Here is a 14,861-nt window from a genome sequence, read left to right on the forward strand (position 1 = left end):
ATGTGAAGTGAAGGAATACTAGCCCCTGTTACTCCAACCAAGATATCTGTTAAGTGGCCGGCATCTTTGGACATACAAATAGAGAACCTGGGCGGAAGAGGGAGACTGGAGAAGGAGAATATGGAGAGGCATATAAGGCTTTATAGGAAAGATGCTGGCATAGTGGAGACGGGGGCAGAAACACTCCCCACCAGCAATCTTTAAAGCAACACCACCGGACGCTCTTCGATGCAGGGTGTGCAAAGTTCCGTCACACGCATTGTCCTATTCAGTAGCTCATCTACAGCAACTGGTCTGAGCAGGTAGATAAACGCTGCAGTGCAGCTAAATCCAACTGCTTTGCCCGCAGTTCCATCAGCTGAACTGTTAACAGGGCCTCCGCCTGCTCTGATGCCCAACCTTCAAGCCTCTATACCACTATCTCAAACTAGCGCTGTGTCCAACCGTCTGCCAGCGCATTCAATGGCGCCTTCAGTGCCGCCAGCAACCTAGGACAGAATTGCTGGCTGTCTGCAAATGTTAGTGGAGCGGCTTCCTCCCCCTGCTGGATCCGGATATCTTCCCACTGGGCCTCCTAGAGCAAGCAGCATCCTGTCAGCTGTGCTGTAGCTGCCGCAGCTGCCGGAGCAGCCGCCGGTTAAACAGAACATTGCGCCGGTGCTGGGTGATATCTATGCTCCTCAAGCCAGCCAGCTGCCTCAAGGCGCTGACATGCCTACGGAGGGATGGATGAGCTTTATAATGGATGATGGACATCTGGGAAGCCTGGAGTTAGACCCCGGCATAGGTTTTTAAGGTTCCTGTATAATTCTACTTTCACATTTTTTTGTACTATATCCCTGGCCCTCCTGGTAACAGTCCTGTGAGTGAGGCATCACTCCCATTGCCCTAGGCTCTAAAGTATAGTGTCGCATCGTTTGTGACGCCTTCCTAATCTGTATAGATCCTATGGTGTCTGTCCGAGGGACGCTACAAAGCCATGTCTGACCGTATTTCCCGCTGGTGGGTCGAGTATATCATGGACTTTGTGAATGCGGCCCCTCATTAGGACTATTCAGATGGTAACTCTAGCGGTAAAGAAGGCAGCAAGCTCGCCCCACGGCAAAACTCGCCCTCGTCAGCCGGAGGTCGCGCGCCTTTATTTCAGTCTGATGATCCATCAGGCATCAACCAAACTGAGGACGCTTTCACGTGAGTCACCCCCCGTTTAATGGTGCGGCGTGCCTTGCTACTAACAATCTCCCAGCTACAGGGAGGAGATCCAGTAAGTGAGTTGCGAGAATTTCCATACCCCTGGTGAGTCTGACCGGAAGGCAGCCAACTAGCTCTTAAACTTGTAGAGTAAGGTGCCCTGCAGATCCCTCCGAGAGTAAGTCTCCAAGATGCTAACCAGTGCTAATAGGAATGGAGAACGCTCGCGACCACCAGGTAAAAGGCCCCTGGGACTTCCCTTTGACTGATTAGGAAGACATTGGACTGACCATCCAATGACAACTCAAGGGCGTGCCTTGAGCGGTATGTACGGAACCCAAGGGGCCGGTTTAAGGCTTGGCTAGCATTTCCATGGGTGGTGTCTAATGGGCTTATTTCTTACCCTCGTACAGACAGAGAAAGGAGACCGATCAAATCGTGGCACAGATCACGGACATACAGGGCCAACTGAAGGAAATCCGGGAACAGAACAGGTATGGCCAGACGCGTCCGCAGCGAAGACGACCTGACAGCTGATCATCGCCGCCAGCGCACGGGACAGTTACCTGAAGCAGGTGTGGGATCATGTGAGGAAGCTAAATCAATGGGCGGCGGAGGCCCGGGAGATCATTAACGGGAAGAGCTTACCATCACCTGACGAGGGCGGGTCGTTGGATGTGTAACGGGACTAATGTCCTGTAGTGCGTCTTTCGGTAGCTCCTATCTCAAGGAAAATCGTTGCCATCTGCAGAATGGCGTTTATGGGTGGAGCGTAGGGTGAAGTGCGAGCTCAGGCACTCGTTTTCTACTGGCCCTTATCCAGGGGCTGGGCCAGGATGTATATGGCGCCGCCAGGTCTCCCCTCATATAGTCCAGCCATTGAAGATCTAGATTCTTGGCCTGCTTGCTAACCCATTAGCCAACCACCTGCGCCTCCTTGATTGGCCGGACAAAGTTCGGCTCCAGCGGATAGACAATGGAATCAAAAGTACCTGTTGGCGAGCGACGTGCACTACTGTTAGCGCTTCGGCGTTGTTTTCATTCGTGAAAGAAGCATGTGTGTGGGCCTGCCCAGCCGCCCATCTGGGGATGGCCCGACCGGTTAGTGTCAGGGGTGGACACAAGCGCCCGTGGTCTCGTGCGGCGGATCTCGCATTGCGTCGATCGTGTCTACGGAATGGCGATAAACTGTGCCCAAGCAATGCCGATATATTGCCTGCATGGACGTTGATACAACATTACCGACTCACCCAGCCAGTTAACGTAAAGGATGCTCATGCGTCACAGTGGCATGCTGATCTGAGCCGCTCGCTATTGCTGGAGCACTGTTGGAAAACTTTTGGGCGTCATGTGGAGACAGGGCGGGCTTCTCCGAAAGTGCAGTGGGCCCATTGTCGAAGAGCGAGAGAGTTCAAAAACACGAGCGGCGAGAACGGCGCCACCGATGTAACCATGGCAATGGCCTATGCGTCATTACGGGACGACATGAGCCTCAGTAGCCCGCATAGAAAGGAAACGGTCATTGTAGAATAGTCACAAATAGCGCTCGCCGTCAGTTTTAATTGTCAACGGAAGGGAACATAGGAAAAAATCTATTCATTAGGGAGAATTTGAGAAAGGGCAGCGGTGTCATAGATGTCGAATCTCCCAATATGCTGAGCTAGGGCTAAACTCTAAGCACACGGCAACTGCGCTTTGATGTTTCTAGGATAGACTTGAAGTCAAAAATGCATCCGACATATCCGGCTACATCTAGCTAGTCTCTAAAGTGCAGCGAGTAGCGCGGAATAGTTATCCTCCGTATCGGTCTTGTCTTCCGCCGTTGTGCTATGTTCCACTCCAGTTTCAGGGCAGCTCCTTGTGTCATGCGGCCCTTACTCACGCCACACCAATCCAAATCAAGGTACCACCCCTGCTGAAGGCGCGGGTGACGCTGTTTTGATTTGCGGTGTAGAAAATTCTCTGAACGCACTCACTAAGTATCCCTGAATGAGATCATCGAAGTATTGTAAGTCATTGCCTCTGGGTACCGCGGACTAACCACAGAATCACGCCCTGTAGTCGATTATTGTCTTTCGATGCATTCTATTGGAATTGACGTATAATTAAGCTACTGAGTACTTATTTCGTGCGCTCTTACGGGTAAGGGGAAATCTAAAGTACTTGATTGCTTCCTTCTAAGTGCTCCGCAAACACTTTCTGCATCGGTGGGTTGTAACATCTTTTTACTTCACAGTATCTGTCTGCTACACCTCCTGGGGCTATTCAGGTCCTCGACACTGCACAGTATCCCACTGCTAAAATGAACCGCAATGGTGAAGGGAGTACACACCTAGGCTCCAGTGGCTGAGGGACTTCCTTGCCGTACTGTACGCCTCAGTTACCACAGGGAACTTCAAATTACCAACCAAAAGGCATATCCTCTTCTTATGCATTCAAACAGTGTGCAGCCCTATTGTACGTACTCCTTTGCTTCTCGTAACGGCACAACGATCTCTGCTTCAATTGCACTCCTCTCCTCATCTCTGGGCGTTTGCCGTATTATCGCACGTATCCTTAATGGTTATCGACCATGCACTTTAAAGATTCAGGAGAGGAAGCTCCGTGAAGGTAATATGATAGTGGAAGTTAAGGCAGAAGGAAAGAGGCCATAAATCTCAGCAGACTGAGCAATCAACGGTTTCACTCGAGGCGTCGCTGACGGAGGTCAATTTTCGAACTGTCCTCCCATCCCTGCCGATAAGCGTGGGCGTCTCGAGCCGTAACTGGACGTGACCTTTGGTGATATAGCTTTATGTTGTTTTCCTTGATGAAGTCATCTGCAATTTGTTCTGAGGTGGCGCGAAACCGCGTCAGCTGCATCTCAGACGCCCACGGTGAGGGCAATGCATCTTCATTCGTTGTAGGGGCGGATGAAGAAGCAGACAATTTCTGTTCAGCAGAGGACAGGGGAATACTGGCAAGGCCAGAAATTCCATAAGATTCTTGCTTGATGACTGTTTCAATATTGTCATCCACGCCTCGCATAGTGTCTATAGCACTCTTGTTGTTCTCGTTAAAGTCGGCCTCTCCCCCGCGGTCACTAGACTCATAAATATCAAAAAGCTCGAAAAGGGTGTCGGAGTCGTCAAAGAAGAAATCACCGCAAAAGCTATCCTMGGCTTTGGCTCCAACAAGGTTGATGTCTAGTGCAGGCAGGGTGTAGAGTCTATCAAGTTGCTGTTGGCGCTCCATCGCTCTGGCGGCGACGATATCCAGCTCCTTTCGCCTTACGTCCTCAAGCTCTCTCTTCTTCTCGCGGTTGGCCATGGCTACCAGCCCATCGGCAACGCCGATACGATAGCTAAAGGTAGGCGAACCGCCTTTGTAGGAGCAGGCCCAGTCAAGGATCTTATTATGGGCCATCTCAAACGCCGATGCCGCTGCGACTGTATTTTCCGCGATACCGTAAAAGGTCCATTGCATGGATGAACCATAATCTGTTGAGAAGCATTTGCAATCGAAAAAAGTGCACATGGCCTTGGCCACCTTGCCGACGAAGCTCTCTTTAGTAACACGCTTTGAGGAGTCAGTATGCCTAATGGACACCACACTTCTTCCCCCATATTTTGCCTTGCTCTTGTCAAGTTCGCTAGCCAATAGATCCGCCTGGGTGACATTATACTGGGTCATCATTTTGTGGGCGACAAATAGGGCGGCTTTGGCTTCCGACTCCGTGGAGCTGCTATGAGCAGCTCGTTTTAGACATTTCTGAATCTTCTCAAGGATACCTCGGTCCAAGGTCTCGGTCGCTTCTCTGGGTCGCTCCTGGGCGGTTTCGGTCACAGTTGCCTTCTGCAGCGGTGCCCTTGATTTTCGCTCTTTCCGAGCAAGGCCGCGCTCCGGGGGTGGCATTGGTTGACCGGTTGTATGTATATTATAACGGTAGATAAATGTATGCGTCTGTGCATCGAAGCCACAGGGCGGATTGGGACGGGCTTTTGAATAGTTATATGACTATTGAGTGGCCCCTAATCTGCCCTAGTCTTGGGGCTAAGGATGCGTGCAACCTGTCCGCGTTGCAGGTGTCTGTTACCTAGACAGAAACTGTTATCACGACAGTAGACCACTTCCGGGCAACCGACAGATAGGCTTGAGCCAACAGCAAAAAGCCATGCTAGGGGTAGTGTTCGCTCTGTTGCTACAAACAGATCACCTGTCATTTCTGTCTCTGTATCTCAAATCCAAGTTCCAGACAACTGAGCGCACACTGGACAGTTCAGGGTGTCCCATTGATTAGGCCATCTGGATGTTGTCATCAATAATGATCGTATGCAGTTGGTTGAGCATTCGCCGCTGGTTAGAAAAGAAGAAATTGTTGGACCAGTCATCAATTTCTTATTGCTAGTCAATCTTAAGCTCCGGTTGCTAAGGACTAGCAGGACTGAGAATGACTTCGCGTGAACAAAGTTGTTAGCACTTAAGTGTTCACCGTTTGCAAGACATCGCATGTTGCACTCACAATCCCCACGCCTCCTCGTGTGATGACGTTCGTACGCAAGTCGCTGAGGCTGAGCGATGGATCGAGATGTTTCGAATTCCTACGCTAATAGAAGCTAAGTCACTCGCCTGTGTCTAGCTTGATGGGAGTCCGCAACTACTGGTCTGTCATCGGCCCATGCAGACCTGAGTCCAGTGTAGCTTCTCCGTACATAACTCAGAGACAGCAGTTGAGCTTACCAGACTGCTGGTCAATTTTCTCTTCTTGCTTGTCGACCCTTTCACTACTGCTGCGGATGGCTCCCCAAGGATATCTTGGATGAAAATGTGGATGCCGCTATGATCTCTGGACTTTACACAGTGACTGGAGTAATTTAATGGTCATACGAAGTAGTTGATGGCTAAAGATCGAGGCATGCGATCGCTTCAAAGCAATGAAAAGCTCCGAGCTGGTGAAACAGGCGCCGCCCTTACCATTGGCGTGCGCGGTATTCTGCAAGAACAGGCGCCCACATTTCGATCGGTCCCAACCCTCATGGACCGTTAAGGTCCAACCCAGCCACAAGTGTCGCACATGCCCATCATCTGCCTGGTTTCCCTTGGGCTTGGGGATACCCTTCTTGAATTTGTGAGACGTCCGCTGAGTTGGAAGGGAGATAAATCTCGCGCGAGGTGGTTGATGAGCGGCAGGGGACTCGGCCACTGCCAACCCAGGCATTCCAATTCTGGATATCGTTGGGGCAGTTTCCAGAAATCGCTTTTCCTCTCAATGTCAAAACCCTGTTACCCCTTCTCCACAAAGTGACTTCTACGTCTCCCGTTGCACCATTGAACGGTGCACTCCCGTGATAGATCCCCTTGCCACTGCTTGGTTCGCTTCTCCATGTCCCGCTTTGTGTGACGCCACCAATGGTCACTTCGGCCACGGCATATTCTGTAAGTATGGCGGAGTAATAGATACGATCCTTAGTCACCTCTTGAGGGCTCAATTCAATTTGTCCATGACTACGCGTGTTCGCCGAAGTTCCACCCGCATCACACGCAGCTCCGGGAGTTGTGCGATACCATGTGACCAATAACTCCTCTTTCACTGCAGCACTACCATTCTTATAATTACTGACGATAAATGGCAGTATTATCCGCCATCCGTCATGCGGCATGCCCTCGGCGTAATTAAATGGCGCCTTACCCGTTTTAAATACCCCATATCCGCCCTGATGAAGTGGTCCGATGTAATGAGATTCACCGTAGTCATTCCACGAAATGATCTCCACAAATTCGGGCCGGACAGAGAAGACCTCTTGCCAGCGATCATACCATAGGTCGTCCCCGCGCCAAAGCCAATTCTTGCCATAGCCGGGCAGATTTGTATAGAACCATGGGGAGACAGGCATCATGTAGGCAAGTCCTCCCGTCTCCTGAAGAAGTTCCATATAAGACATGTCCACTTGCGTGTTCATATCTTGTGAACCAGACGGCCAGGCGGCCCAGCTAAAGAGCCCATCCACGAGGCCATAGCCTTTTTCCAACGCTGCCTTGACTCCTAGTGAAGACCAGTCGGGAATAAAGAAGCAATCTGTGCTGGCTTTGATATTTTTCCATTCTTCTGCGTTCTCCGAGCCCTCAAAGGTAGATGCAAATGGGTGTCCATTGACGCAATAGTAGGCCTCGTTCATTCTATATTGCAGCAACAACCCAATCACATCATGTTGATTCCAGGGCCCACGGGCGACATAGTCAAATGAAAAGAAAACCTTAAATCTCGCGCTCTGAGCTGCAGTAAAAGCCAGTTGTAATGCATGGCCGTTAATCGCGTCATCGGCCGCGATATTCAGTGCGAAGGCGTCCACTTGGGCATCTTGCGCTAACCTTATGTGATCCGCCCAATCAGTGATTGTGAAGTTAGCTGCGTTTGATACCTATGGAGTGCGTTAGAACAGGAGATGAGTGTTCGGGAAGTGGTTCGCACTAGAAAGTGGGCGAAGACAGCCGCAGCCTGCGCCCTCCCTGGGATTACGACCGCCCACAACAAGATAATGGCGAACCTCATACAGATGCCAGAGATGCTTAACACTGGTCTCGGTAAGAGGCATGGATAACGGTAGATGTCTCTGGAGGTTATGGCGTTACTGCGGGAGTGATCCATCGACATATTTTGGCATTGCAGCAGTCACTGCAAGGACTGATTTTCTGTCACAGAGTCGTCTAGTTTTGTACCTTTCCTCATCGCTGTCACATGAGTCCAGCCTCCGGATTTGTTCCATTCTCTTTCTCTGCGACTTCGGGATTTTCATTCGGGGGGGCACCTTGTATGGCGCAACAAAGCAATCCAGTGAATGGGGCCAGTTTTTCCTCCACACGCGCGATACACACGCATCAACTTTCTGATTTACTCTCAACTTTAATCAGGGTACCAACAATCAGAGGGCAGTGCAATGCAGCTCCAGTTGCTGTTGGATAGGGCTCTCCATAATGATATATAGCGCGCAACTTTCTGGTGGTCCTACTGGATCATTGAAAATACGTAGCAACCATCTACGGTATTTCCTCCATATCCAGTAGAGATTACCAATTCCTTGTATAGATATGCTAAAGATAGCGCCGCCTATCTAATGCCGATTTGGGTACTGTAGTACGGAAGAGAAGGTTTCTGAGTATGCTATATCGTGACGTCAGGCAACTCCAGCATATTAAGCAAGCATAAAATGGTCGGAAAACACGAGTCCGGGTAGCGTAGGTTGATACCTCCTAGGGTTTATGACAAGAGGCGTTTGAATACAGGGATATATAGCTATGCTTGAGCGTCCTCTCTCAGAGCTGAAATCGTGCCTGCGCTGCCGCACTGCCAGATCTTCCGGGATCCGTACTTGCTATAAGCATCAAGCTTTGGCCATCGAAAACAAATCACCGTGAAATTTGCTATGCCTCTAGATTGTACGGTGGAACAGAACTGATTGTCAATAAATTCGAGTTGTAATAGTGTTAGTTGGAGCATGTCGAGCTGCTGCAGCAGGCTTTGAGCTAATGTATGCATGGCCATGTTGTAGAATACGATATCAGATGCAGATGGGACTCGAACGATACACTTTCGGAGGAAAACCTGGGTGTTTATCAAGCGGAGGTTCAAGCAGCCTCATTGTCGGCCAAAAGCTCAGTCTGAACCCGCTGCACGTGGGCGTTCGGAGTGAACTTCTTCCGTAGCTGACGTGGCAGCAAGGAGCACCAAGGTATCCATCCCCGTTCAGCCAATCAATTTCTCAGTTGCCAGGATGGCAGACGATAATAATGCAGCTGGTGCCCTGCCAGGTGAGAAACGAGTCAGAACTCCTCCAGAGACACTGGTAGCCAGAGTGTAGCGCCTATTCGAGATAAATCGGGATAAGAAACGGAAAKGTGACAAGGATGCCTATTCGCGAACCGGATTCTGGCGGTCACGCCTACCTATTTGTTGTGCTCAGACCTTAGCACCTCTGCGATTGGAAAACATGCAGCTAAGTCAGACAAAGGAAAGCAGCTACTGCAGTGAAGTCGTGTATTGACCCCGGCTCGACTGGGAAGCTTACATTGGGAGAGTAGTGCTTTCTACTCACAGCCAGGTTAGAAGGCCTACACCCTCTGTCAGGTAACACTGTATGGTGATTTGAGACTCCAACACGGCTTTGCAGGACATGGGTAGCTGCACAGATTACCTATTGGGGCACTCGGACTCCGTTTGATGGAGTCAGAGGACAGGGGTTACCTGGCTGGAAGCTACTTTTAAAGGCGATTGAGATCGCGAGCTCTTTTTCTTTTGTCTCAGATTTGGCGGATCCTCCGAGTTTACTTCAGTATAATAGTTCTCACTTCCAAACCTCCCCTAGCCTTGGCATCACTAACAAGTCGGAATAGTTTGTACAATCACAACGATCAGTTGATCTAACGAACATCTACGAACAATCGAAGGTGCGAAGGCCAACCTTGAATCTAAAGTTTTAGGTTTTACTTACGTGTTTTGCGAAGACCATCCGCAATGGCCGATAAATCCCAAAATGATGGATCAAAGGGAGAAGAGGCGATCGTTAGCGTAAGAGCGGATGTGAAAAGTATTCAACAACTGAGCTCCTCGGCGAAAGCTGCCCAAGACAAGAGGCATAGGATCAAGAACGAAAAGGCACTGCGCCTATTGGATGAAGCTGTGCAACAGGGCCTTGAGAGAGAAAATCAGCAGAGCTCTAGCAGAGGTCCGAACCAGTGACAAGTGCTAAGCCTATGTCGAATAGGTTTCGTCCTCGAATTCGCGACGAAGTTGGATGTCGTAGGCTCTTTTGTCTGCAAGTTTGCGTGTTGACGCTGTCACAATATCCTGCTCCCAGTACCATGGCATAACTTGATGAAAGGCACTGTGATCAGGGCATTTATCAACAAATCGTGGCTGAAGCTCCTTGTCAAAAATTGCGAAAAGTCCAGTGGGGCTTGACAGAGCTAGACTATACCAAAAGGTCCCCTTGTCCCAAGCTGTGCCCATTATGAGTGATAGTTTTTTTGGTGCTGAAGAGTCCTTATTATTGCCATGAGAATAATAAACGTCCTCCTCAGTAGCAAGGGCGCGCATGAATTCCATTCGAATTTCATTGTACTCCTGAGACACAATACGATCCACAGCCATGTTCGTAAGCCAGTGAGGAGGTTGGACCATCTCAATGGGTAAAGAACATGCCCATTCCAGGTCGACAAGTGATGTAATGTGCCAGTTCTCGTCAACGAAAATATTGCTCTGATGCAGATCTGTTAATGAGTAAATAAATGGCCCGCGACGGAGATCTCGACTGAAAAACAGTGGAAATATTGCCCGCATCGTTGTCAGAGATGACGTTTGATATATGTAGTCCGCGAGGTCGTTTATAGCATTTGGCTGATTGCGAAGCCGGCTGTCGTGATAAGACAAGGTATCCACCACAAATGCGTCGACTGTTGAATACGTATAGTCTCGTGGCATATCTGTTGGAATGCATTCATTTTCTAAGTCTTGAATTCCAAGAGACAGAGGGCGATTTTTTAGCAATAGGAACCCCCTGTCGTCGATTACGAACGATCCGATTCTTGGGAGTGGTGTCCTCGATAAACTCAAGTATATTCTGCTGAGATCGCGGAACAAGTTGGTCCGTAACCTCACATCATCCTGTTTCAACGTCCAGGTGGATGACAGCATCTTTCCCTTGGCTTCCTCGATGTACTCGATTAACAAATAGCCAACATTAAGCGGACCGCATTCGGGCGCCTCGTTTCTTCTTTGATGACGGATATACTTGGTCGGAACTGAGCAGCCGAGAAGATGTAGCACGCGGTGGCGCAAGCGTTGCAACCACGAAGTTAAGATGGGGAGGCTCTCAATCCGGGTAAACTAGATTKGAGGTCAGTTACCAGTGTCTCAGTGGCGTAAAGATCTCATACAGTCTCCCCAGTAGCCAGTTCAAACCCATAAAGTCGCGGAATTGGTATATCGGGACAATTTTCTTCCAACCAGGCATACGTTCCTGCTTCACATCGAACCTTTTCGTCCCCATTTCCAGGTCGAAAATTCTCCCCGATACGATACGGCAAAGGAAAACGAACAAGGACTCGGTCTCCAACTTGTTGCTTCTGATTCCATTCAGAGATTGTGACAGGGACGCAAACATTGAAACTTCCATGAAGCCATTCTCGAACATCGGCCACTTGGCACGCGTTGGCTGATCGGAGATTCAGGTGATGGGCGACAATGCCTCTTATCCAGCTGCGCTTGCTTTCGAGGAGACTAAAAAATTGAGCTTCTTGACTGGGCCAACTAAGTCGATGAAGAACATTGACCTCACTGTCCTTTGCGACAGAGTATGTTATTTCCTCCCGGAGTAGGCGTCTCGTTTTGGGCATGGCGGGAAAGAGTTGGCAAGGCTATGCATATCTTCTTGGTGAATTGGAGTTTTCAGAATCGAGGAGGAACAGTTACCCCTTGCACAGCCACGTTGGGTGGGAACGTGACCATGGCCAAGGTGGCTGAGCTCCCTGCCTTTGTCTTGACTTTCGTCACCCCCACGAAGGAAGCCAGTACGGGAATAAGATATGAGACTGTTGCCTGTGTTCCTTGAGTTGGTGAGGGTGAGTGCATGCTTGCTGGGCAACGCTCATAGACGTCGTGTCAATTTTGTTTATCCACCAATAAAGAAGGGAGACAGTGGAACTGTTCCACTTTTTCTTGCTGAAGCTTATTGGGGCCCATCTCATCTTTGAACCAGTTGCGCCTGGCAACCCACTATCCAACTTCGTAATTGGTCAAGATACCCATGAGGGTTGGCTGAAGTGTTTCAAAATCAACGCTGCCTATCACAAGAATCTTTGCAACTACTATCATAGTAGCTGGAAAACTTGACTGTGCTAGATATTGAAAAGCAGCTATTCAACTTAATGCTATAGATGGTCGATGGTTCATAAAACCTACGCACTATATTTGATTTTCGCTCTCGTCGGCCTGTACGCCGAGAGCTGAAGACAAAGCTATACGCGACTGGAAATAGGGATAAGAAAATCGTAGCGCAGGTATTGGTCCAGTCGTTCATGCATATGACGCCATCAGTGTGAACTTCCCGCCCATTTAGTCCCCTTGCATACATCATCATTATTCGGGCTCGCCTGCAAGTAGCTCTTTGCAGTCTCGTTCCCATGAGGGACGTCGCCGTCGGCAATAAACTGGAATGCAGCGCGCAATCTAGGTGACACGTACTTTGGTGAAGACACCTGTGGATAAGCGCCCACAGAGTTTTTAATCCTCCAGGTTGTGCGGTTGCAGCCAAGAATGTTGGCCATTGGTTCAAGACCATCGTGCTGCGTCCCGGGGGTGGATGTTTCATTCGACGTCCCCGAGTAGGTGATGGCGAATAGCCGCCGTCCCTGAGGCTTCACCATTATGCGCCAGGGATAGTTTTAGTCTGGGTCTATTAACCGACTCTTTTTGCCAGCTCTTTTTGTTTCCTAACGACTCTTAGTTTGTCGTCTCCTTTACCATGAGAGAGTCAGAGTTAGATTTGGGAGGGAGGTCTGACCTAGGTGGGATATTTTTTGTTTAAAATGATGCAAGAAGCAAATGATGCAAGAAGCAGCTGAGACACCAAGCGCGTCATTCATTAAGGGAGCATACTATTCCCTTTTGGAATGACGACCTGCCAAGCCTCCTTCCATATTGTTTGGGTTACAAAAGTAGAAGGGATCTTCAACGTATGGGTGCGAAGGGTGATCAAATCGAGGCTTGTGAGTGACCACTGTGCTTCAGCTGCTCTTTTCTTCTGTGTTGTAGTTGGCAAAAGGTGATTCAGATGGCTGCCGCTGCTTTCTCGTATTTTGTAGTCTTGTTAACCAAGCTTCCAAATTTGTTGGAGTCTCTTCAGCAAAAGAAATGGAAAGGAATTGCAGGGGTGCGATAAAGGCGGGGCTGAAGGTCCACCAACGCCAATAAAAGTCTGTTAAAGTAGGTTCAAAAGGTATGAAGTTGTTGTTGCCATTATGAGGGGCAGGTGGACTGCATATATATACCATAGTAAATAGTTTTCCTGCCCAGGCTGCTTGATAGCGGTGGGGCGGTTCCCGCATAGCCTCGACTATGATAGGCTGGGACGGCCAATGATAACACCGATACCGATACCAACTTGCACCGTGCACTTGGATCCACTTCCAGAATCGGTCACTAGCGTGAACCATCTAAAAAGGCCGAAGAGTCCCTCTCCTTCATCTGCAACACCTGTTCAAAACTGGCGTCCAACGTTGCCATCCATGAGAGACGACTACACTGAGTGGGAACGCTTCTCCCATCCGGACCCGGACGAGGAAGACCCTCCGACTGTGGACGAAATCCAAACCCTGCGAGAATTTGCCGAGTCATTCGGCACAGCCAATGCCATTGCAGCAGAGGATGCTGCTCGCCAACTAATGTCGCTCGTCGACGAGGGCCGCGTGGTCGAGAAGCGCCAGAACAACGTCGTGGACAAAGGTGAACGCGTCTCCTGGTTATTATGGGATGCTGCTATCGACATGCCGCGCTACCAGCCTGCCATTCTCAAGTTAATTGAGGCGATCCGCGCGCTGCCTCAGCTGGAACGAACCGAGGAGCAGATCCGCACCGGCTGTTTCGAGGACCGACTAGAAACCTGGAGGTCCTTGGAGGCATTCGATTACATTTGGTCGGAGACATATTCCCGTGAGTGGGCCTTTTTCCCTTTCTCCCGCCCCTAACAGACCAACGCTGTGCCGTTGGTTTCTTTGCTCCCTTGGCATAACGGCTTGAAATTTCGGAGATATCCACCTGCACATCCTCTTGCCCTTCATAGAGTTCCCCTAGGCAGCTGGTTTCATGCACGAGCCTATACTAATCCTTTCATCATAGGCTGTTGGGAGATGAGATACGGCCCATATCCCTTTTACGGGTGGAGTGATTTCCACAGCGCTAACGCTTTCTATGCGCACTATCTTGCGGCCTATCCTCCCGAATCTCCCGATCTCAGGGAGTTAACCGTGGCATTTCGACTGATCGTATTCGCCCTCGAGCAGGATCCCTGGACCCATGCCCATCAACCTCCGCCACAGTGGCAAGGCGACCGCTATCGGGACACTGGTCGCCCTACTGATTATATGCAAATGCTGAATGTGAGTGAGAATGAAAGGCCATAAAGGCATATGCGTTGATTGACTTGCGTATTTTAGGCTGATGTGCATGCTATGGTTCCGTTTTTTGAGATCGCCGGGCACATTATCTTCGGGTTTGTGGGAAAAAGAGACCTTTCTCTCCTCGAAAAATTAAAAAAAAGCGATTCTAATTTATGGCACGGAGACTCATTGTTCTCATTGGAAAGATGGGAATTTTGGAAAATGCGGTTGCGATGGATAAGTGAGCAAGATGAGCTGGTGGAAAGGACCCGAGCGGACGCCCGAAAGATTGTGCAACTCATGCAAGAAATCGAGCAACAGAATCGAGATATACGCTTGGGGAGTCAAGATTAGCGTAAAGATACCAGAAATAAGGACTTCTTTCGTCGTCAATTCGGTTCTGCTCATCGGCCCACTTTATCTGACGACTGTAATTCACCGTCTCGCCTGTCACTCAAAACAGATTACTCTACAAAATACGAGAGAAAACGGGTCTGTGAGTATAAGCCCTGTCTTAGCGGTAAGTTACCGCTCCATGAATC

General features: G+C 49.6%; 5 protein-coding genes across 5 annotated transcripts; 2 read left to right on the forward strand and 3 right to left on the reverse strand.

The window, feature by feature from the left end:
* Positions 1 to 979: 979 nt before the first annotated feature.
* Positions 980 to 1,874, forward strand: Asppvi_003806 (uncharacterized protein; the record flags this gene model as incomplete). Its single annotated transcript, XM_043299763.1, has 8 exons — positions 980 to 1,011; positions 1,072 to 1,191; positions 1,247 to 1,264; positions 1,318 to 1,341; positions 1,403 to 1,428; positions 1,501 to 1,519; positions 1,605 to 1,685; positions 1,742 to 1,874. 8 exons carry the CDS (start codon positions 980 to 982, stop codon positions 1,872 to 1,874), a joined length of 453 nt encoding a protein of 150 aa, XP_043155698.1.
* A 1,999-nt stretch (positions 1,875 to 3,873) lies between these two features.
* Asppvi_003807 (DUF2786 domain-containing protein) lies at positions 3,874 to 5,085 on the reverse strand (the record flags this gene model as incomplete). The annotated part of the gene is made up of 1 exon (XM_043299764.1): positions 3,874 to 5,085. One exon carries the CDS (start codon positions 5,083 to 5,085, stop codon positions 3,874 to 3,876), a length of 1,212 nt encoding a protein of 403 aa, XP_043155699.1.
* Positions 5,086 to 6,251: 1,166 nt separating this feature from the next.
* Asppvi_003808 (glycoside hydrolase family 71 protein) lies at positions 6,252 to 7,763 on the reverse strand (the record flags this gene model as incomplete). Its single annotated transcript, XM_043299765.1, has 2 exons — positions 6,252 to 7,539; positions 7,609 to 7,763. The coding sequence occupies 2 exons, from the start codon at positions 7,761 to 7,763 to the stop codon at positions 6,252 to 6,254; spliced, it is 1,443 nt and encodes a 480-aa protein (XP_043155700.1).
* Positions 7,764 to 12,255: 4,492 nt separating this feature from the next.
* Positions 12,256 to 12,588, reverse strand: Asppvi_003809 (uncharacterized protein; the record flags this gene model as incomplete). Its single annotated transcript, XM_043299766.1, has 1 exon — positions 12,256 to 12,588. The coding sequence occupies one exon, from the start codon at positions 12,586 to 12,588 to the stop codon at positions 12,256 to 12,258; it is 333 nt and encodes a 110-aa protein (XP_043155701.1).
* Positions 12,589 to 13,449: 861 nt separating this feature from the next.
* Asppvi_003810 (uncharacterized protein) lies at positions 13,450 to 14,673 on the forward strand (the record flags this gene model as incomplete). The annotated part of the gene is made up of 3 exons (XM_043299767.1): positions 13,450 to 13,873; positions 14,060 to 14,319; positions 14,377 to 14,673. The coding sequence occupies 3 exons, from the start codon at positions 13,450 to 13,452 to the stop codon at positions 14,671 to 14,673; spliced, it is 981 nt and encodes a 326-aa protein (XP_043155702.1).
* Between the last annotated feature and the right edge of the window lie 188 nt (positions 14,674 to 14,861).

Source organism: Aspergillus pseudoviridinutans (genome assembly GCF_018340605.1).
Source record: "Aspergillus pseudoviridinutans IFM 55266 DNA, scaffold_3, whole genome shotgun sequence".
Taxonomy (NCBI): domain Eukaryota; kingdom Fungi; phylum Ascomycota; class Eurotiomycetes; order Eurotiales; family Aspergillaceae; genus Aspergillus; species Aspergillus pseudoviridinutans.